The sequence below is a fragment of the Ochotona princeps genome, chromosome 6, assembly GCF_030435755.1.
Source record: "Ochotona princeps isolate mOchPri1 chromosome 6, mOchPri1.hap1, whole genome shotgun sequence".
In the NCBI taxonomy this organism is placed as follows: Eukaryota; Metazoa; Chordata; class Mammalia; order Lagomorpha; family Ochotonidae; genus Ochotona; species Ochotona princeps.
Window position 1 is genome coordinate 47906526 of NC_080837.1, and position 23382 is coordinate 47929907.

General features: G+C 53.1%; 1 protein-coding gene across 1 annotated transcript; it reads right to left on the reverse strand.

Annotated features, from left to right (window-relative positions):
* Window positions 1–4421: 4421 nt before the first annotated feature.
* On the reverse strand, window positions 4422–21724 carry TGM1 (transglutaminase 1). The gene is made up of 15 exons (XM_004584922.4): window positions 21410–21724; window positions 20389–20724; window positions 20070–20258; window positions 19019–19267; window positions 18571–18689; window positions 18338–18445; window positions 17727–17901; window positions 17216–17354; window positions 16974–17077; window positions 12649–12737; window positions 11745–11898; window positions 11360–11641; window positions 11026–11186; window positions 10525–10661; window positions 4422–4827 (listed from the first exon to the last, which is right to left on the reverse strand). The coding sequence occupies exons 2-15, from the start codon at window positions 20717–20719 to the stop codon at window positions 4602–4604; spliced, it is 2463 nt and encodes an 820-aa protein (XP_004584979.4). The 5' UTR covers window positions 20720–20724; window positions 21410–21724; the 3' UTR covers window positions 4422–4601.
* Between the last annotated feature and the right edge of the window lie 1658 nt (window positions 21725–23382).

Sequence of the window (23382 nt, forward strand, 5' to 3'; positions counted from 1 at the left end):
TAAAGAAGTATTTACTTATTTTGTTTGAAATCCAGATTTACACAGAGAAGACAGAAAGATCTTTCCTCTGCTGGTTCACTCCCCAAATGGCTACAAACGGCCAGTGCTGAGCTGATCCGAAAAGCGGTGCCAGGAGCTCCCTCTGGATGCAGGATCCCAAGGACCAGCCAGTAAGCAGGGAGCTGGATGGTAAGTGGAGCAGCCAGGATGCCAGTGCTGCGCTAATCTGAAGCCAGGAGCCAGGAGCTCTTCTGGGTCTACCACACGGGTGCAGGGTCCCAAGGCTTTGGGAAGTGGGGCTGCTGGGATTAGAACCGGCACCCATATGGGATCCAGATGTGTTCAAGGCAAGGAATTTAGCTACCAGGCCGTGGTGCCAGGCCCTGTATCAAAAGTCTTAAACAGGCTTTTTCCTCTTCAGCCAGTCATTTTAACTTGAATGATTTATCTTAAGGAAGCACTGGCAAGTGAGCACAAAGATTTATGTGCTTGTACATAAATGGCTATCACAGCTGTATTTGTAATAAACAAACATTGAGACAATCATTTGTCATAGCAAAACTTGAAATATCCATGTTTTGTTAATATGAAATAAATCGGGCCCGGCGGCGTGGCCTAGCGGCTAAAGTCCTCGCCTTGAAAGCCCCGGGATCCCATATGGGCGCCGGTTCTAATCCCGGCAGCTCCACTTCCCATCCAGCTCCCTGCTTGTGGCCTGGGAAGGCAGTTGAGGACGGCCCAGTGCATTGGGACCCTGCACCCGCGTGGGAGACCTGGAAGAGGTTCCAGGTTCCCGGCTTCGGATCAGCGCGCACCGGCCTGTTGCAGCTCACTTGGGGAGTGAATCATCAGATGGAAGATCTTCCTCTCTGTCTCTCCTCCTCTGTGTATATCTGGCTGTAATAAAATGAATAAAATCTTTTTAAAAAAATGAAATAAATCATGTCATATGTATGTGAGAAACTATGTTTATTTGTTATTACAAATAAAGTGTTGGAGCTGGTGTTGTGGCAAAACATTGCAGGCCATCACCTGCGATGCTGACATCCTACATGGGCACCAGTTTTAGTCCTAGCTGTTCCACTTCCTATGCAGCTCCCTGCTTATCGTCTGGGAAAGCAGCAGAGGATATGCCCAAATCCTTGCACCCACATGGGAGACCTGGGTGAAGCTCCTGGCTCTTGCTGCCCAGCCTCTCAAACAAATAAAAAAAAAAACACATCATTTTTTAATATGAGAAAATACAACTACTGGGGTTTGGCTCATAAGAAACAACTGAGTCACATCTTCTAAGTTGCTGCTTTTCAGTTTGTCACAGGCAAATACCATTCATCTCCTTAGCAGGTCCTCATTTGGAGCCTTGGCACATGGTGTGAACAAGGCAAATGGGGGTTTCATCTCTCTGAAGCTGCTATTTTAGAGAAGATGGAATCCAGTAGAAAAATCAATATGTTGATGCTGAATAGTCAGTGCATTTTAGGATCCTAAACAAGGTGAGATGAGGAAGCAGGGAAAATAACCAGAATGGGTGGCCCAGGAACCCTCCCAGAGGAGGTGACATTTGAACTACAACCTGAATGACCTAGGCATAGACCTGGAGGGAGAGTCCCTCCAGAAGGAAGACCAGACCCTATGTCCATGGTAGGAGTTCTGGAAGAAATGCCACCTGCCTGGAGCAGCTGTGGCCAGGAACATGCTGTACAGGTGAGCTGGGCAGGGTTGGCCCAGGAGGTCAGGGGAGGACTTGGAGTTATTCCAAGGGTGGCAGGAAAGTGTGGGAGGATTGAAAGAGGTGAGTTCGAGGGCTTATAGTTTAGGGAGATTGCTGACTGTATAGAAAGTGGGTAATATTTGACAACAAGAGTGCCAAGCCACCAGAGGCTATGGCAATGTGTTGGGTAGCCGGGTGACCCAAGGGCACAAAGAAACAGCTGCGTTTTGGAACTGACAGACCTTGACAGGCTCTGCTGATGGGTTGACATTAGAAGGGAGAAAAAGAATGGTTGGAGAGGGACTTGCATGGCTTTGGTTTGAGTGAGGGCCGTTATGGCAACAGTGAAATCAGGGAAAAATGAGGGAGAGAACAGTTTGAGAATGACATAAAGAGCTCTGGGGACCACTCCAGTTTGAGATAGGCTAAATGCTGTGGAGCCAGGATACCCAGTTACATACTATTCTAGACTACTAGGAGATTTTTGAAGTACTGTACTTCTTTACTTTTCTATTTCTATAGAAGGGGCTTAATCCAGCCTTTTTAAACGAAGTGATTATGAAGATTACAAGGGTCATTACATATAGAGTAGTACCTACATTCTTTTTAATCTTTAGATTTATTTAGTTTTTTATTGGAAAGTCAGATATACAGAGAGGAGGAGAGACAGGAAGATCTTCCGTCTGATGATTTACTCCCCAAGTGGCTGCAAAGGCTGGAGCTGAGACAATCCGAAGCCAGGAGCCAGGAACTTCTTCCAGGTCTCCCACGCTGGTGCAGGGTCCCAAGGCTTTGGGTTGTCTTCAACTGCTTTCCCAGGCCACAAGTAGGGAGCTGGATGGGAAGTGGAGCTGCCGAGATTAGAACCGGTGCTCATATGGGATCCCGGGCATGCAAGGCAAGGACATTAACTACTACGCCATCTTGCTGGGCCCAGTACCTACATTCTTTACTAAGAACTTAGTATTTATTTCTCTTGTGTTTTTTTAAGAGGAGGGTCGACACAATGATATAGCAAGCTAATTCTTCACCTGCAGCACTGGCATCCTATATGAGCACTGGTTCACATCTTGCCTGCTCCATCTCCAATCCATCTCCCTACCTATGCCTGGGAAAGCAGTGGAAGATGGCCTAAGTCCTTGGGCCCCTGAACCACATGGGAGACCCAGAAGAAGCTCCTGGCTCCAAGCTTCAGACCAACCCAGCTCTGGCCTTTACAACCATTTGGGGAGCGATCCAATAGATGGGAAATCTCTACTTCTCCTATTCTCTCTATAAATTTCAAATAAAATAAATCTTTATGTTAAAAAAAAGATTAAAAAAAAAAAAAAAACCAGCCAGGGGCCAGTAGAGTGGCTCAAAAGGCTAATCCTTTACCTGCTAGCACCGTCATCCCCTATAGGGTCCAGTCCTAGTCCTGGCTGCTCCACTTTCGATCCAGCTCCTTTCTCCCTGGTTATGACCTGGGAAGGCATTGGAGGATGGCTCAAGTCTTTGGGCTTGTGCACCCACAGGGAGACCTAGAGGAAGCTCCTGGCTCCTTGCTTTGGATCAACTCAGCTCTTACCATTGCAGCCATTTTGGGAGTGAACCAGCAGATGAAAGATCTTTCTCTCAGATGAATCTATTTTTATTGGAAAGGCAGACTTCCAGAGAGAAGGAAGGACTGAGATAAAGAGCTTGCATTTGCTGCTTCACTCCCCAAATGGCTGCAATGACTGGAGCTGAGCCAATCCTAAGCCAGGAGCCAGGAGCTCTTCTGGGTCTCCCTCACAGGTGCAGGGTCTCAAGGTTTGGGCCATCCTTCACTGCCTTTCCAGGCTAAAAACAGGAATCTGGAAGGTTAGTGGAGCAGCTGGGACACGAACTGGTGCCCATACAGGACTCCAGCACTTTTAAAGGAGAAGCATAGCCAATTGACCTAACACACTGATTCCCCAAAAAGTAAATCTTTAGAAATAACAACAACAAGAAAAAGACAAAGAGACATACACCAGAACAATAACTCCTACTTGCTGACTCATGTCCCAAATATAACTGCAACAGGCAGGGCTGGGCCAGACCAAAGTTAGGAGCTGGGAACTCCAACCTCGTCTCCCACGTGGGTGGCAGGAGCCCAAGTACTTGAGCCATCAGCCACTGCCTCCCACGGTACACACTGGCAGGCAAGTGGAAATGGGGCCAGAGTTAGGACTTCAGCCCGGGCTCTCCTGTGTGGGATGCGGTGTTACCAGTGGTAGCCGGAATCACCGTACCTTTACACCTGCGCCACCTGTGCCACCTGTAGCAAGTATTGCTATGAGTTAATATCTAAGCATGTAACTGAGAACAAGTCAGACAAAACTCCCTGCTCCCATGGGGACAATATGTTGGTTGGGGAAGGGAGGCACAGTAAATAAAAAGTTAAAATATATAATGTGTTGGATGGCAATGAAAGCTTCAGAGGAAGAAGTGTAGTTAGGAGTGAGCAGGCTGCAATTTAAAATACAATGACAAGAAAAGACCTCACTAAGGCCTCTTGAGGATAGACTTGACAGAGGGCAGGTCACTAAGCAGCTCCCATCTCAACCAAGGACTACTAGCCAGGCACTATGGCTGATGTGCCAGCCCAGATTCTCTGAACCAGGGTTACCAGAAATGCCAGCCCAGACTGTGACTCTGCACTCCTCAGCCTGACCAAAACCAACAGTCGGACAGAACAGTAGCTTTCTTAAAAAAAAAAACAGTTTATTCTCATCCATGCCACCCAGTGCAAGTGAAGATTGCTTCTACCTGCCAAGTGCCCATTTTTGCCATCTTTGCTCCTAGTGGAGCTGCTGTGCTGTGGTGGAGCCCCATCTGGGGCAATGTCCTTGAAGTGCCTGCAGTCCCATTTGCACTTGACCCAGGGCTAAGCTTCACCTCGGGACATCATAGGGATGGTTTCTCCTGAGAAATTGTCACCGGCGGTGTCTGAGAAGCCCCTGCCTCCGGAGGCAGGGGCCACGTCCACCTGGATGACACCATGCACCTGGGACAGCTGTGGGCTGTCCAAGCTGGCAATGAGCTGGCGGGGTCCTGGGCGCACGGGCACGAACGTCTGGCGTAATGTCACTGTCTCATTGCCCCCGATGTCCCTGTGGGCAGAAACAGGGTCAGAAATATAGAGTAACTGACTGTGTTGGGGTAGGGAGTGAGGACTTCAGGGCCACCTGGAAGGTAGAAGCTGCAGGTGGAGCCATTCAGGGTATTTCAGGGTTCAGCCAGCATCTCCACACCCATGACCAGGACAAAACCTGAAACCCAGGGCCGCCTCCGCAGAACCAGGTCAGCAGCCACCCCGCTGGCAGCCTGAGCCGGGAGTGCCCCCCTTCTCCAGGGCGCCTCCCTGCCTGCTCCCACATCCACCTGGACAGAGCCTGCTCTGCTGCACCCTACTGGCCCAAAGCAACACTGCCAAATGCTTTCAGTTTTGCCAAGAGAATGAATCACCCTCTGCCACAGTCACCTCTTCCAAAGGTGAGAGGGCATTTTGACACAGCAAGATACTAGGAGGAGGTTAGCCCTGGAGACAGGAAAGACATTCCCAAGATCCAGAGCTGCCTAATCCCTGGAAACTGATGTCCAGCCCAGGAATCCCCAGCTCACCTGGCATTTCATGGACCTTCCCATTCAGCTGATCACCCAGAGGTGAATGACACCCACCAAGGGCTTCCAGGATGAGCACTCAGCTCCCAAACCTGTCACACAGGCTCCCTGGGACTCAGCTCTGCTGCCTGCCTAAGCCTTCTCATTGCCCACTATTGCCCCCAAATCACATTGATCATCATGCTGCCCTTCATGCAGAAAGGCCACCAGTTCTGTCCCAGCCACTCTCCCTCCCAGGCCCAGCTCACGCAGCCTCCTCCGGGAGGAGCCTCGAAATTCCTCCAGTCCCCAGGACAAGGCTTCTCTTCCTTCTCCGAGTTCCTCCTACAAGCTGCATGGTGTGCTTCCTGCATGGGACAGGACTGCATTTCCTGCTCATGCCAGCTACACTGTGCCCACACCCTGACCTACAGCCCCTCTCCTCCACCTGAGCTCATCTCAGGGTCCCTCTGTGGAGCCAGAGCTGTGCAGTCACCACAGCCATTCATGAGGGTAAAGCAGCACCCCCAACTCCCTAGATGATCTATCCTTGGGACAAAGTGTTGGCTTCAAGTCTGCCCTTGAGAGGTTCCCCTAACCCACCTCCTTCTCCTCCCACTCATTAGGTGCCTGGTTTAGGATAAGTTTCTTGACTTTCTGATCTCTCGGGATCTGGCCCATAACACAGAAGTGAAAGTAAAACAAGGGGATAGGATGAGACAGCCAAGAAGGTACCGCCAAGCCCTGGGGAGGAGGCAAGCAGGATACAGAATAGACTAGATTCTGATACGAAGGTCACAGACGAGGTCTAACATCAAAGATGGACTGTGAGTTGACTGGCTAGAATTTTTTTTAAAGATTTATTTATTTTGGGTCTGGGACAATGGCTAATTCTCACCTTGCAAGCACCGGGGGCCCATATGGGTGCTGGTTCATGTTCTGACTGCCCCACTTTGCACCCAGTCCCACTTGAAGCCTGGGAAAGCAGTGGAGGAGGGTCGAAAGCTTTGGGACCCTGTATCCATGTGGGAGACCCAGAGGGGCCTCCTGACTCCTGGTTTCAGGTTGATTCAGTTCTGGCTGTGGTGGCCATTGGGAAGTAAATCAACAGATGGAAGATCTTCCTGTCTCTCTTTTTTTTAAAAGATTTATTTATTGGGCCCGGCGGCGTGGCCTAGCGGCTAAAGTCCTCTCCTTGAACGCCCGGGATCCCATATGGGTGCCAGTTCTAATCCTGGCAACTCCACTTCCCATCCAGCTCCCTGCTTGTGGCCTGGGAAAGCAGTCGAGGATGGCCCAAAGCCTTGGGACCCTGTACCCGCATGGGAGACCTGGAAGAAGTTCCTGGCTCCCGGCTTCAGATTGGCGTAACACTGGCCATTGCTGTCACTTGGGAAGTGAATCATCGGACGGAAAATCTTCCTCTCTATCTCTCCTCCTCTCTGTATATCTGACTTTGTAATATAAATAAATAAATCTTATTTATTCATTTATTTATTTATTTTATTGCAAAGTCAGATATATATGGAGAGGAGGAGAGACAAAGAGGAAGATCTTCCGTCCGATGATTCATTCACTCCCCAAGTGAACCACAATGGCCGATGCTGTGCCGATCTGAAGCCGGGAGCCAGGAACTTTCTCCAGGTCTCCCATGCGGGTGCAGGTTTCCAAAGCATTGGGCCGTCCTTGACTGCTTTCCCAGGCCACAAGTAGGGAGCTGGATGGGAAGCAGGGCTGCCAGGATTAGACCTGGTACCCATATGGGATTCCGGTGCGTTCAAGGCTAGGACTTTAGCCGCTAGGCCACTGCGCCGGACCCCTCTGTTTCTCCTCTTCATAAATCTTATCTGCCTTTCCAATAAAATAAATAAATCTTAAAACAATTTATTTATTTTGTTTGAAATATAGTTAGAGATAAATCCTCCATCTGCTGGTTCACTCCTCAAATAGGTGCAATAGTAGGACTGGATCAGGCTGAAGCCAGTAATCAAAAGCTTCTGCTGGGTCTCTCATGGGGGCACAGGGGCCCTGGGATATTGATCATCTTTTGCTGTGTTTCCCAGGCACATTAGCAGGGAGCTGGATGGGAAGCAGAATAACCAGGACTTGAATAAAGGATGCTGCTGTTACAGGCAGTGTTTTAACTCCCTCTGCCACAACACTAGCACCTATAAATGTATTCTTTTTTTTATTTTATAAATTTTTTTCTATCATAAATTTCCATATGTGCTAGGTTAAAAGTTATTTAGGCTAAAATTGGCCTTTCAGAGTCTTTTTAAGGGGCTGGTTTTGTGACACAGATCACCTACCATGCTAGCATCTCATTTGAGTCCTGGCTACTCTGCTTTCCATCAGCTCCCTGCTAACGCACCTGGGAAGGCAACAGATGACCCAAGTGCTTGGGCCTCTGCCAGATGTGGGAGCTCCCGATGGAGTTGCATGCCACTGTGGCCATTTGTGGGGTGAGCCAGCAGATGGAAGATCTTTTTCTCTGTTTCTCCCTCTCACTCTGCCTTTCAAATAAATAAAACAAACAGTTTTAAAAACAAAAAGTCTATTGAACCCAAAGTCTTACTGAATGGACCGTGCTAACCTGTAATCTAATCTTCATATCCCAGTAACTAACATTACCCAGAGAAACTGCTTGTCAGCTTCTGGCCAGGAGAGGCCAGCACTCTCCTCTCCTGGACTTGTGGCAGGAGGGGCCTCTGCCACGCCCCTGTTTGCAGGCTGAGCCAGTACCAGGCAGCTGCAAAAGCTGCCAAGCTCCTGTACATGGGAACGGGTCATGAGAATAGCTCCTGGAGTCCCCAGAAGGCCCGTATTCAGCCAGGCTTGCCCTTCAGCTTTCTAACTTGGCCAGTACCACAGCCAGGGCTTGACCCACTTTTTCGAAAACTCCTCCTTAGACTTTTCTTCAGAGCCATGTAAAGCAGACACACACCTGCTTGGCCTGGGCACAAGCACGTGTGTACACACACACACACACACACACACACACTCAGCCCTATCCTCCAGTCCTCCGTTGCAGATGATGGAAAGGGCAGGGCTCAGAGCCTTGTTAGCGTATCCTATTAATGACTCTTCACTGGAGATGACATCAACCTTTCCCGAAGAGTCAAACCTACTCTCAGGAAGGAAAATTGGCCACTCTGAGGTCACTGTGGGGAAGGATCCAGTCTCAGGGGAGGGAGAATCTCCAAGAAGAATGTGGAATGGATTTGCCACCCACCTGGTGACTACTGTGGTGGGGCCAATAGTTGCCTGGCAGAGGAAGTCCTGGAATGTTTAAGAGGCCAGTCACCAGGCTGGGTTGGCACACCTTATGCTATAATGGGGTTCCATACCACAGCCTTTGATGTGCAAATGAGAGGCCAAGTAACACCTGTTTTGGAATCCAATATATCTGAACCAACAGCCCAGGGATCTTCCCTTGGGACTCCTGGTGTCCTAGAGGGCCTGGTTGGGGCTCAGCAGCAGCTGAGGAGCACCAGGCCATGCCAGGAGGGCTTGCCGAAACCATCAGCCTGAGGGGAGATGCAGGCAAGCCCTCAACATGGTGGACCTCTCCTCACTTCCTAATGGTAGCTGGATCCAAAGCCCGGGGCTGGATGAAGAAACGATGGGTGTGCTGCTGAACAAAGCCCAGCTCCAGGGGGAGGAGGTCCAGCTTTGGGGTAGAGAGCAGACCAGCAGGGAGTCTGGAGCTCCACTCTCTGAGTGGCCTGACATCCCCATGAAACCCACGTAAGGAGGAATGTGCCCGCTGGTGTGGCATCACAACATTCCCAGGAGAGTACCTTTCCCAGCTCTGCTCTGAAGGCGGAGTGCTGGCTGCCATCAGCAGGTGAAGGGGGAAGAAAAGCTGGGCAGGCAGGGTCCTCTCTCCCCATCTGGCCTGACACCGTCCCCTCCCCCCCATAGGCTGTCACTGTCCTGCAGCAGGGACTCTTATCTAGTGAAACAAGCTCCTGCCCCTGCCCCGGGGAAGCTGATCCAAAAGGTCAGCCTCTGACCTTCTCTGGTTTCCCTCTGGGCCTTCCCTGGGGAGGAACAGGGGTGGGGGTGGGGGCGTGAGTAGGTCTGTGTCTGAGCTGAAGCACCAGCCCAGTAACATAAGCACTGTGCATGCCCTTACCAGGCCTGATGCCTTGGTTGGTGACCGCACACCCTGCGGGGCTGGTGTGGGCCACGGGCACTTGGCCTTCACAGCAACAAGCCAGACAATGATCTGCTGAATGATGCTTCTGTGGGGAGGGTGGTCTGCCTCATGTGAGCCCTGAGTGATTGGGAGGCCTGGCCACCAACTCCCCTAGCTGCCAAATGGACATGATAATGGCAATAAGAAAAAGAACCACCACCCAGCAGAGTACTGGGCCAAACACTGTGCCAAACACCCTTGGTACTCTGGTTATCCCCAGTGGACACGCAGGAATACTGAAGCTTAGCAGGGCTAAGTCATGAGGCCAGCTTGTGGCATAGCACATCAAGCTGCCATCTACAGCACCAGCATCCCATATAGGCCCTGGTTCCAGTCTTGCGTGTTCTACTTCTGTCCAGCTCCCTGCAAATGTACAGAGGCAGGCAGCACAGGATGACACAAGTCCCTGGACCCCTGGACCCATACAGAGGACTCAGAAGAAGCTCCTGGCTTCGGCCTGGCCCTGTCCTGGCTATTGTGAGTGAATTCACACTCTCTTTCTTACTGTTTTTCCTCTCTCTGTAACTCTGCCTTTCAAATGAATTTTTTTTAAGGGCTAAGTCACTTGCTGAAGGGCACATAGGAGCAATGGCACTGTGACTTCAACCCAAGTCTTTGGGGTTCCAAAGCTTTTGCTTTGAGAGCGCCTGACAGTCTCTAACATACATTAAAGAGTTCTTGTGACTCTAAATGAGATCATGGTACTCAAAGTTACCTGGCCAACTCTTTACTGCTGGGTAAATGTTAGCAATGAGTTACTAACGATTTCCACGTGCAGTTTTGGCTCCCTAATTAGACGGTGAGGCAGGGCAGGGACACTGAGCCATCACAGGCTGGTATCCTTTAACACAAGGTGGACTGAACTGAATGGAGTCAAGATAGATTGCTGGTTGACTCCAGGCAACTCAGAGAGGTCCTGACCCAAAGACACAGGATAGCTGGTGCCCAGAGTAGCCTGGGAGGAAGGGGGACAGTGGCAGGAGGCAGGAGGGAAGGCCAGACTCACCCAACGTTGAGGATCTTGGGTCTCTGCAACCCAGAGCCTTCGAGCCGGAAGACGACATTAGTGAGGGTGATGGGCAGGGGGTTCTTGAAGACGATCTGGACTTCACACTCCTGGCCAACCACAGCTGCTCCCAGCAACTGAAAGAAGAAGAGGCCCACCTCCTGCATCAGAGATCCCCTTCCACCACACACAAAAGGACAGTACCCTACATCAGAGGGGGACAGTTCCTTAGGATCAAACTTCCCTAAGTCCCACATTTATAGCCCAAGACAAATCTCCCCAGGATCAGACAGGAAATTCCAACCCAGTCCCCAGTCAACAGCATCCCTGTGAGGAGCTGAGGGTCCCATTCATCGATGACCAGCCCATGGCAGGTCCTTGGCCCTTCCTCCCTTACAAAAGGCTCCCTTAGCCAACATCCTCCCTTCCCTTCTCTGATGTCCCTCAGCCCATGGCCACCAATCCCTGACTTCCCCTCATGACCCAGCAAGCTGCACGCACCGTGAGGGAGAGATCTGGGGTGCGCACGCGGAACGTGTGCTGCTTGGCTAGCACCTGCCCACTCTCCTTGACATGGCCCGAGACATTGAGCAGCATGGCCCCTTGGTCCACCAGGTGGGGCCGGTACTCCTTGTAGGCCACGGGCATGGTCACGCGGTCCGCTGTGGGGTGGAGGCATGGTGTCACCAAGACCTGCTTCCCCACATGCAACCTGCCTGCCTCCCCACTCCACAGCAGTGGTTCCTCATTGCTTCTGGGGTAGTCTCCACGTCCACAGCCCTTCCCCATACCATGCCTGGCCACATGGGGGCAGAGCTGAGCAAGCAGCACTTACAGGCCCCTGGTGGCAGCACCACCTCCTTCTTGGATTCCTTGAAGATGGTGCCAGTGACACCGGTGTAGAAGGTGACGGAGAGGTAGAGGTGCAGCTTCACCGTGCGGCTGCTACTGCCGCGATTGTTCAACACCACCGAGACTGTCAGATCCTGCCCCATCACCGCATCCTGCGCTTCCACCTGCATGGCCACATCCTCAGCCGAGTCCCGGGTGGCATACACATTGGGTTTGCTGCCGTGGGCGGCTGCTGTCTCCACCGCCTTCCGCTCTGCGTCTGAGCCTGTGGGGGAAGGGGTAGCGGGGGTGAGTTCCAGTTCTGTTCCACTGGAGCAGACAAAAGCTCAGCAGAAGCAGTCTGTGTGGGCCTGGGAAATGAGTGGTACCTTCGGGGTGCTTATAGATGTGGGTGATGTCCTCCCGCATGTTGGAACTGATGGCCTTGGTGACGATGAGCGTGCCGATGGCTTTCTCCTCCACGTACACAATCTTGAAGCTCCCATCGTCTTGCCGCTGCCAGTACACCTTGTCACTATTCACCTGTTGGGGTGGGGACAGCCACAAGCAGACATGAGTTAGCCAGAGGGCCCAAGCCAGAGGGGTAGGGTGAGGCCTCTACCCATCCCCAGATCCCCTGATTTTGGACTCAGCAGGTCCAAGAAAGGGAGCCTTGAGGGCTGAGCCAGAGAAGGCCGTAGAGCAGGGGAGAATCCAGCCGGGCCACCACTGTGACTTTTTGCGGGTAAAACCTCTGTCTGCAGTCCCAGCATCCCATAGGGGTGCCGGTTCCAAGGCTACTTCATTTCTCCCTGCAAATGGCCCAGGAAAGCAGCAAAAGATAGCCTAAGTGATTGGGCCCCTGCCACCCATCGGGGAGACTCAGAGGAAGCTTCTGGGTTCGGACTCACCCAGCTCAGCTGAGGCAGCCATTTGGGGAGTGAACAAGGGGATGGAAAAGTCTCAATGTAACCCTGTCTTTCAACCAAATAAACAGATCTTGAAAGAGGAAAAGCAGCAGCTGGCCCAAGAGTCTGCTAGCAGCGCCTTTTGGCATTAATAACAGTAATCCCTCACGCTCATGCCCTGGCTTTATGACTTTGGGAAGTAGCTCCTTGCCCATTATGTCTTTGATCCGGAGCACAGGAAGCAAGGCAGCCTTCATTATCCCCTTTTTTACAGTTGCGGAAACCGAGCCTCATGGGCTGAGTGACCGGGCTGAGGTCCCAGAGCAAGGCAGGTTGAGAGAACCCAGCATGACTGCCCAAAGAGGCGCCCGGCCCCGGGCCTCACCTCGGCAAAGATGAAGGGCGTGTCGTACTTCATGTAAACCAAGCCATTCTTGATGGACTCCACGGAGCAGGGCCCACAACAGAAGATGCCTGGGGAGCAAGGTAGGAAGGAGGTGAGAGGCCCAAGGAAGGCCCTTGGAATGGGTCCCAGGAGTCTCCAAACTCCAAGGCCTCCCATGGGTCGGGAGACACGCTCAGTGAAAGAAGCAGGTGCCAGGACCTCCCGAGAGGGCTGGGAGCAGAGAGAGTAGAGCCTTAATGCCGAGGAGCTACTATGACCTGGGCATGGTGCTAATCCTCTCTGACATGCGATTCATTTAAATTGTTCCAACTACCAGACGCTGCCTAGATTATCCCCAAATCATAGGAAGGGTCTTAAAAAAGACCACGGGAAGGTGTACATGATAAAAGAATTATATGAAGAATTCAACATTTTTTTTTTTTTGCAGCAAAATAAACACCTTTGAATTCCATTGTCCATGAACTTGTTGAAGTACCCTGAGAACAGAATACCACAAACTGAAGGTACAAGGCCATCCCTTGCCAAGATCACACATATAAAAAGTGATCAAGGGCCTGGCACGGTGGCCTAGCCGCTAAAGTCCTCGCCTTGGACATGCCAGGGGTCCCATATGGTCACCAGTTCTGATCCCGGCAGCTCCTCTTCCCATCCAGCTCCCTGCTTGTGGCCTAGGAAGGCAGTTGAGGACAGCCCAAAGCCTTGGGACCCTGCACCCACGTGGGAGACCTGGAAGAAGTTCCTGGCTCCTGGCTTTGGATCGGCATAACACCGGCCGTTGCGGACACTTCGGGAGTGAATCATCGGATGGAAGATCTTCCTCTCTGTCTCTCCTCCTCTCTGTATATCTGACTTTCCAATAAAAATTTTTAAAAAATTTTAAAAAGTGATCAAGCTGAAACTCAGCACCTCCCCAGCTACCCTCAGAACCCCATGTTCGCCACCCACTCCATTTCCCAGAGCAGAGACACAAACTCTGATCTCGGGTCTGAGATCCACAAACTGGATCTCGGTCCAGTGCTGTGGCAGAGCAAGTTAAACTGTCTCCTAAGGTGCTGGCATCCCATATGGACACTGCTTTGCTTCTGATCCAGCTCCTTGCTAACTCACCTGGGAAAGCAGTGCAAGATGGCTTGAGTCCTTGGCCCCTGCATGCACACAGAAGACCCAGAAGAAGCTCCTGGCTCCTGGCTCTTGCCTGACTATTGTAACTACTTGCAGAGTGAATCAGTGGAGGATTCTGTCTCTTCCTGTCTTAATATAACTCTGCTTTTCAAATAAATAAATCTTCAAAACAAACAAAAAACCAACCTTCATATCTAGTGCCTGGTGAAGCTGTTGCAGGACCATGGTCAGCCTCAAGGCGTCCAGGTCAGGGGCTCTGTACAGGTGTTACAAGAGAGGGGATAGACAAGAGAGCAGAGCAGGAATGTAGGCTAGGTGAGGTGAGGGAGAGGCTGAAGGCAGCAGCTGGAGGGGCCCACCTGGCTGTCTGGGGTTGGAATATCCAGGCAGGAAGAGGGTAGTGGTCTTTGAGGACACAGAATCTGCAAGGTTTAATGTCTGCAGAAATGTGTAGGAAGACAGAGGAAGTGCCTGGCAGGTGACGTGATCCTATCTTAGTGTTGGCTTATAGGAACTATTTTTTTTTTTTTTTTGAAGGTTTATTTTATTTATTTGAAAGGTGGAATTACGGAGTGAGGAGGGAAGACAAAGAGTGACATCTTCCATCTACTGGTTCACTCTCCAATTGGCCACGATGGCTAAAACTGGGCTGACCTGAAGCCAAGAGCCAGAAGCTTCATCAGGGTTCCCTGTGTGGGTGCAGGAGCCCAGGCCTTGAGGTCATCTTCTGCTATTTTTGACATGTATGTGTTATTAGGGAGCTGGATTAGAAGTGGAGCAGCTGGAACTCAAACCAGCGTCCATGTTAGATGCCGGCGCCACAGGCAGTAGCTTTACATTACACCACAGCTCCTGCCTGGGGGCCATCTTCTTTGACCCCATCTGAGCCCTGATTTTCTGTGCACATAACTCAGATGGAACAGCAGAACAGACGGGAGACCTGATAAAGGTAACAGTATGTTGTCAAAAAGGGAAGGAGTCAGGAGCTGGAGATCCCTGCCACTGCTCTGTGCGCCACAGACTTGACACAGGGAAGGTCACTCTGTGACACTGCTGTCCAAGTGTTCTGGGGGTGGGGGAGGGGAGAGAGATCAGAATCATCAAGGGATCTGCACGGTGGTAAAGCAGGTCAAGCCACTGCCTGCAGCTCTGGCGCATCCTTTATGAAAACCAGTTCAGACCTAGCTGCTCTACTTCCAATCCAGCTCTTTATTAATGCTGCTAATGTGCATGGAAAGCATCAAAGAATTGTCCAAGTGCTTAGGGCCCCGAACCCAGAGGGAAATCTCAACGAAAAAGGATTCCTGGCTTTGGCCTGGCCCAACCTTGGCAGCTGCAGTGATCTGCAGAATGAACTAATGGATGGAAGATCTCTTTTCTCTGTCTCCTCGCTGTCCCCTGTAACTCTATTATTCAAATAAATAAAATAAAGTTAAAAAAAAAAATGGGGGTGCCCAACGTGGTAGCCTAGTGGCTAAAGTCCTCACCTTACACATGCCAGTGATCCCGTTTGGGTACCGTTCTAATCCCTGCTTTCCATCCACTCCCTGATTATGGTCTGGGAAGGCAGGTGAGGACAGCCCAAGCCCTTGAGACCCTGTGCCCACATGGGAGACCCAGAAGAGGTTCCGGGTTCCTGGCTTTGGATCAGCTCAGCTCCAGCTGTTACGGCCACTTGGGGAGTGAGTTATCGGACAGAAGATCTTCCTCTCTGTCTCTCTTCCTTTCTGTATATCTGCCTTTCCAATAAAAATAAATAAAATTTTTAAATAAATCTTTAAAAAAATCACCAAGGGGAACTTTTAAAATCATAAACTGTTAGAGTCTACCTGGAAAAGCCGATGTGTCACACTGGAGTAAGACCTAGGAATTTACTTTAAAAATACCCCTGAGGGAAAACAGGGAATTCTTTTCATGTTACTTAATTCTAAAATTCCCCTTCTCTTTTTTAAAATATTTATTTTTGTTGCAAAGTCAGATATAGAGATAGGAGGAGAGACAGAGAGGAAGATCTTCTGTCCAATGATTCACTCCCCAAGTGACTGCAACAGCCGGTGCTGTGCCGATCTGAAGCCAGGAACCAGGAGCTCCTCCAGATCTCCCATGCAGGTACAGGATCCCAAGGCTTTGGGCCATCCTTAACTGCTTTCCCAGGCCACAAGCAGGGAGCTGGATGGGAAGTGGGGCCGCTGGGATTGTGAACCGGTGCCCATATGGGATCCTGGCGCGTTCAAGGCGAGGACTTTAGCAGCTAGGCCACTGTGCTGGGCCCTAAAATTCCCCTTCTTTAAAGCACGTATTACTTACAGCAATGACTTTGTAAGCTTTAGGATATATATAAATATTCTCTGCTGGCACCCACATGGGAGACTCAGATTAGCTTCTGGGTGGCCTGCTGTGGGCATTTGGGGACGTGAACCTGCGGCTGGAATATCTCTGTCTTTACTTTTCAGATAAAACAAAAACAAGCAGGTAAGTTTTTTTTTTTTTTTTAACTATATAGATAAAAAGTTCTGCCACTGGTTATTTCCAGGACACATTAAGTTAACAAAGAAAGTAAAAGTCACAGATTTGTGGGGTAGGGCAGCTTCTCACCGAACACTCTGTCTCTTCACTCACCAACCATCTGAGCACACCAGCCATTATAAATGAGTCAAACAAATCATCATAAATAAATACAATTCAAGCAAATATGTGGTCATATAAAAAGGTGATGGGATGGGCATCTGGCACAGCAACTAAGACGCCACTTGGGATCCTGCTTGGTAATGCCTAGGTTTGAGTCCCGGCTCTGCTCTCCCTTCCAGCTTCCTGCTGATGTGCACGCTGGACAGCAGCAGGCAAGGGCTCATGTAGTGGAGTCCCTGCTACCCAAGGGAAGACGTGGATTGAGTTTCTGGCTTTTGGTTCTATACTGGCCTAGCTCTGGTTGTTTTAGGCATCTGGGAAGTAAACCAGCAAATATACAATCTCTCTCTATCTCTTTCAAATAAACAAATAATAATTTTTTAAAAGGTGTAAAGAAACCAATGGCTAGTGGTGGTTCAGTGGATAAGAACCATGGGTTAAAGGACCTGGCTCTCAGACCTAGGCATTGAGCTTCTTACCCAGCTCAGGGAGAGGAGGAAGAGGAAGTAGGGATGGGGGGAGGGGGCGGGCCAGGGGTCAGGGGCTAGCCTTACCACTGCTGGTCTCCTGAGGCGTGGCATCCACAACCTGCCACCCATCAAAGCCTGAGGGCAAATCTGGCCGTTTCATCCAGCAATCATTCCAAACATGGAAGTTCCTAAGTGGACATGGGAAAAAGGGTGCTGGTTTGAAACTCCCCGGCTTCTGGCCCTGTGCCTTCCTCCATACCCAGGTCACTCTGTCCCCAGGCAGGGACAGGTGGATCAGCTCCAGCTCCCCAGCCGCCCAGCCTCACCACACAGAGTCATGGTTCAGATGCTCAAGTGGCTTCATGTTCTCATCAAAGTAGATGTCCATGGTGAGGGATGTGTCTGTGTCATGTGCAGAGTTGAAGTTGGTGACAGTGCGTGTGGCCAGTCCCAGACAGCGCAGCACTGCAGGGGGGAGTATCATTCAAGCCGGGGGCACATAAGGCACGGGGGTAGCAGCATCAGAGGGCAAAGGACAACATGGGGCAGGGATGGGGAATACCAGATCAGGGAGCCAGGACACATGGGTTGAGAGGATGTCAGTCCACCTGCTGGGCTCAGGCTCTGCCTGTCCCTACTCCCGCCTCTCCCTTAGGCCTCTTTCTGCTATTAACAATAATTAATGATAATTAAGGCCAGCCAACCACCCACCCTCACCTGCTTCCTGCACTATAGCCACAGCTGGGCTGGGCGGAGTGAAAAAGGAGCCTGGCTCCCCACCCTGTCCCTGCCAGGGCCCAGGCTGCTCCTGTCCTGCTTCCTTCTTCCCTCCACTACCTGTGGTGGTCACACCAGCAAAGACCCAGCACTGGCCGTAGGGGACGGAGTAGCCGGTGCGTAGGTAGCTAAGCAGGATCTCCACGCTGCCCACCCACGCCGAGGGGTTGGTGCCTCGAGAGTAATCGCCAGACCAGTTCCCAATCAGGACTCCGTTGTCATCCAGGGAGTTCACCTGCCCAGGATAGGATGGTGATGGTGTGCATATGGAGGGAGGACTTAGGGCCTGGCGGGGTCCCCAGCCCTGCCCTTGACCCTGGAACCAACCAGCCCTCCTCACCCATAAGTGTCTCAGGCTCTGGACAGCAGCCTGAGCCCTACCCACTCCTCCCCAGAGCCATGTCTCCCCCTCCCACCCAGAGCTGACGCAGGAATGTGAATCCTGGGTGTGCCAAGTTTGGGGTTTGGGCCTACATTCCACAGGAGGTAGGACAGGAGCCAGGAAGGGTGAGAAAGAGGCGAGGGAGAGGAGGAGTGGTGGGGAGATCCTTCTATAACACCCTTTGTGGGTCAGGGCTGGGGGCTGCCCGCAGGACTCCAAGCAGGGCAGCACCAAGTGTGTGGGGCGGAAGGGGAGGGTGTCAGACACACAGGGCACCCAGGGTGCTCACCATGGCAGAGATGACCCGTGAGACACTGACAGGGTCCCCGCGGCCTCCATAGGGCATCCCCCGCCGGTCCAGGATGTACAGGCAAGCATCCAGCACCCCGTGGTCAAACTGGAAGGAGACAGGCAGATGGGGGTGATGAGTCCACTGTATCCAGGCACCAAATCTCAGCCAGTGCCCCAGCTGCAGCCTCCTGGCCCCTGGCCATCCTGGGTGACCCTGACCAGAATTCATACCTGACCATAGTTCCAGGTCCGCTCGCCAATCTGGGCTTCCGTCCCATAGTAAATCCTCCCTGACTCATTAAGCACATATTCCTGTCGCCAGTCCTCATGGTCCACATACACGATGTCATCTGGGTGCCCAGAACACACACATACAGTGAACTCCAGCTCTCCCTCTCAGCCCCACCTCTGCCCTGGGGTCAGTACTCCAGGACTCACGTCCACCCAGGAGGGTGAGGGGGTGCCTCTTGGCAGTCACAATTGCTGACAGTGACAGCCAGAAAAGGCTGCCTGCAGCCTGGGCCCTGTACCTGGTCCTGTGACCCTGGGCTGTCACCTCCCTACCCTGGACAATAGGAGGCTGGCTGCCTGGAAGACCAGGGGCACCTTGACACTCAACTGTGTCCCAACCAAAGAAACTGCCCTGCCCATTCACTGGCACTGCCCTGGGTTGGCTCACCTGGGCACCAGGGATTGAAGAGGATGTAGATTTCGTTGCGAGGGTCAAAGGGCAACTGGAACTCTCCAGCTTCTGTGCGAGTGCGGACAGTGAATTGAAATTTGCCAATGATGGCGCTGGGGGAGGTGTGGACCCGCAGGTTCAGAGACTGTCCACTGGACTTGGTCACTTGGGCCTTCCAGCCACCACTGCCCCCTCTGCCTACTGGGATGATCACGTGGGTGCCCTTGCCCACCTCAGGGTTGTTTCCTAGGGTGGGGAGAAAGCTGCAATTAGCTGATAAGGCTCCCTTAGGAGGAGGAAAAAGAGAGGACGGGGCCTTGGACTTCTGGCCCCACTCAGAATGCTGCTGACAAGCCGGCGTGTGTGTGGTGTGTGTGTCTCTGAGTTGGACGGTCACCTTAGCCTGTGACAATTTCTCCTCCCACCTTGGAGCAGCCCTGTATCCACCCAGTGCCCGCGTGTCAGGGCACAGCCCGAGTGCAACACCCCAAACCTGTTCCCCTGATCATGAACTCAGAAGTGTAAGAGGAGAGAGCAAGGTCCTTGTCACCGTCTGTCACCTGTCTGACTATCCCAGTGTCTGGACTGGGCAGGCACAGGGCAGCCCTGGTGGAGGTGGTGGTGGGGTACCTGGGAAATTAGAGGCTGGGGCAGGGGCCAGGGTATGTCCTAATCAAAGGGTGAGAGGAGTCGCCCGCCCCCGGCAGCTGCATAATCACCAGGCTGGACAGTCAATGGCCACTAAACAATGCAGTGAGAGAGGCACCTGCCCTGGGCCATGTGGACAGCAAGACAGAAAAAGAGAGAAGGGGGAGCCAGTAACACCCTGGGGAAAGACAGAACCCATAGAAAGAGAGACACACAGAGAATTAGATGCCAAAGAGGAATGATGACAGTGACGCCAAAGTCCTTCCCTGGGAATCCTCCCACCTTCACATTTGTCTGGCAGAGGGCAGGATGGGGCTGGGGATGAGCCTGGGGACCATCCTGAGCCTAGGGGCTGGTCAGTCTCCCTCCAAGCACCCTGCCTACGGCCAGCCCCACTTACCGATCTGTAACTCCAGGGCAATCCGGTCGGAGGACTCATAGGAGCGGGACAGGAAGAGGACTAGGTGGAATGGCTGTCCGCGGCGCACGATCAGTTCATCGTACTCAAACTCGTCGGTGTGGTGCTCTCGGCGGTTCTGGTCTGAGCGGTTGCTCAGCAAATCCACACCGGTCACCACCAGCATGCCCTCTGCCAGATCGCATCTCTGAGTCAGTGGTCCCAGATGGACCCCCCTGCCCCCCCACACGGAGGCTCCTCGCCTTTGCCCCTCCAGGGTCACTCAGCCCTCACCAGCCAAGGGTGGACTGGCTGGCCTCACCTCGGATGGTGCCATCTCCGGCTGCGTTCACACCGCCACCCCGCGAATCGGGTCTTCCGCCCCGAGAGCTGGACCCTCGACCCCTGGAGTCAGAGGGCTCGCGGCCCCAGTCATCATCTGTTGAATTCCGGCAGGAGCAGCAGCCACAGCAGCGAGCCCAGAAGGAGCGGCCTCCTCCTCCCCCTCTTCCCCGGGACCGTCTGTCTGGCTCCGGCTCAGGCTCTGGCTCTGGAGAAGGTGTGGCCGAGGGCTGCAGGGGGCCCCCGCGCCAGCGGCCCATGTCCGAGCGGCCCATGTCCGAGCGGCCCATGTCCGAGCGGGAACCATCCATCCTGCCTGCCAAGGAGAGGCCGGGGGGAGGGGAATGTGGGGGAAGGGGAGAAGGCAACTCAACACCTACTCAGACCTCCTTCACCCAGGACACCCCAGCCAGTACCAGTCCCTCAGAAGCCCTCTATGTATGGTGCTAATGCGGGCCCAGCCAGGTGACCCAGACAATTTGACCTTGACCCAGACTTTCCCACCCAGAGAAAGTTGCTCACACTGCGGAGAACAGTCCTGCACCCTCCTCCGCCTCATCCTAGTTCCAGACACCCAAGAAACCCATTCAAGGACCCAAGATTGGCACATGGTTCTCTGCATGCACAGACTGCTCAGACTGGAGTGTGGGCGCAGCACCCCTGGCCAGGGTCCCTGTACCTGTTGGCTGGCTCCAGTCTAGACAATCGGGATGCTGACAATCTCTGGCACCCGTTGTTTAACAGACACCTCCCCTCCCCATCAATCTCCCCTCAGCAAGGCTCTCCAAAGATACAGGCACTGTGGGAGGTCTGGGGTCCACTGCTTTCACAGGGCAAACCCCACACAGGGCTGTTGGGATGGAGGGGTGTGTCCCGGCAGGTGCTGGGTTCCAGGTACCACCGAGTCTCAGACAGGTACTGGCTGGCCCGCACCTCACCTCTGTGGGGCCCTCAACCAGCCTCAAGAGAAGGGATGGCCTCAGTATGCTGGAGCCCCTCACCTGGCAATGGTGCTGGCGTCCTCAGAGCTGAGTCCCGGCCCGGCCGATGAGGTCGGGACTGAGGGATTGGGCAGGACGCTGCCGCACAAGTGGAAGGTGTGGGGCGGACCCAGGAGGTAGTTTATGAGGGATGAGGAGGGCGGGGCCAAATTGCTGAAAAGAAGGGGAAGAAGCTTGGTTGCTCCATTCCCCAGAGGGGGGTGGAGGTGGGGGGAAGTGCCTGGGTTCTGGGGCTTGTCTCAGGAGGTAGGGGAAGGACAGGTGAGCCCTACACCCATCCCCTTTCGAGGAAGGAGGGCAGGGGTGGGGTACAGGGTCTGTCCAGGCTGGAAATGGGAGATTTCGGAGAGTCCCAGCCCTGCAGGGCACACACACCCCACTGGGTGTATAGGGAACCACGGGGCAGGGAGCCATTCTGCCCTCAGACCCGTCCCATAGGTCTCCTATTCCCATGTTCAGACTGCCTACCTCTGTTGTCACGGCCCCTGTCGCCACGGTGGGCTGGCTCCCCTCCACCCAGGGCCAGGTACAGTCCCCCGGGGAACCTGGCCCTGGAACTCATGGAACTCATCCTGCCCAGGGAGGTCCCAGATCCCAGCTGCTGGCTGGTGACATCAGCAAACAGGCCCTCAGACTGGCTCCACCGGCCAGCTCCTGACCTGCCGGCTCTACCAGATCTTCTGACACCCTCCCCATCTGTCCTTCTTTCTTCCAGCTGCTCCATCCACAGTCTCCTCAGCATGAAAGCTCCCCTAAGCCTCTCATGGCTCCCAAGTTTAGAATTGGGGTGTGGGGTGTGCAGGGTACAGGCCATCTTACTCCTAGCCCCCAGGCCTATAGGCTCCAGTCTCTGTACTTGGGGAGCAGGGAGGGAGAAGGAGGCACCTCCCCAGCTTGCAGACTAAGTACTCCCATCTCTTGTATCTCTCAGAAGTCAGGGGTCTGCTCAGCTGGAGTCTGGCATCCCATCCCTTCTCCAGTCTGGAATTCCTTCTGGGAATCCAGACTAACCAGCTACATGCACCTGCCCTGCATGCCTCCCAGTTCCACCCCCAAGTCTGGCAGAGACACTAGTGAAGGCACTGAGATAACCCTAAGGCAAAGAGGAAGATGGCACAAGTAGGGAGGCTCGCCCTGGGCCCAGCACCCAGAGGCCTTTCCTCTCTATCCATTGGTGTCCCAGCTCTTCCCAGGGGCTGTGACGCAGAACGCAAGTATGCAAGTGGAAATGGGCTGACAGAAGGCATTGGGGAGGGGCTGTTCAGAGATGTGGCAGGCAGGGAGGTGCCATTGAGTGAAGATAGGCTCTAGGACTGATCCAGGCATGAAGGAGGATAGAGGGGCTCTCCACACCCATGCTTTTTCCCATCCAGCTCCATGCCTCAAGACCTGGCAAGGGGCCTGCCCCACCTCATGCCTCAAGACTTGGCAGGAGGCCTGCCAAACCTCTAGCACACACTGTAGACGCCCCAGTATCAATCACACTTCCAGGCAGATGCGAGGCAGGGCAGCCAGTGGGCTCTGCTGCTGGGCTATGTGTTTTGTGCTTCGTTTTGGTGACGGGACAGGGCGGGGCCTTGTGCTGCAGGATGTGTGGGAGCCTGTGTGGTCTGAGGTAAGATCCCAGAGAACCAGAAAAATGCCTTTGTCACACTCTCTCCTTGTTTCAGCTTTTCTTTTCCCCCACCCAGCCAGGTTTGACTCAGTACCCTAAGCCCTGCGCCACTCCCCTTTCCTCTCCTCCTTTTCTGGGAGGTCAGGCAGCGCCTCGGGGCTGGCAGGAGAAGGTGTGTGTGAGGGATAGGGGAGGGTGGAGGCAGACACCCAACTCAGCACCTCTGCGAGTCGAGGCCAGGCCCCTCTGCTCAGCTGTTTCATATCAAAACGGAAACAAGAACAGGAGGTTCAGAACACTGCTGAGGCAAGGCACAGGGACAACTTTGGCTCCAGACTCGGGGTGGGTCTTAAGCAGC

Excerpts from the sequence above, each read along its gene's own strand:
- TGM1 (XM_004584922.4), bottom strand. The coding sequence starts at position 20,719 with ATGGATGGTTCCCGCTCGGACATGGGCCGCTCGGACATGGGCCGCTCG. Across the intron at positions 11,642-11,744 it reads CATCTATAAGCACCCCGAAG|GCTCAGACGCAGAGCGGAAG; the intron begins GTACCACTCATT and ends CTTCCCCCACAG. Across the intron at positions 10,662-11,025 it reads CCCCAGATCTCTCCCTCACG|TTGCTGGGAGCAGCTGTGGT; the intron begins GTGCGTGCAGCT and ends TTCTTCTTTCAG.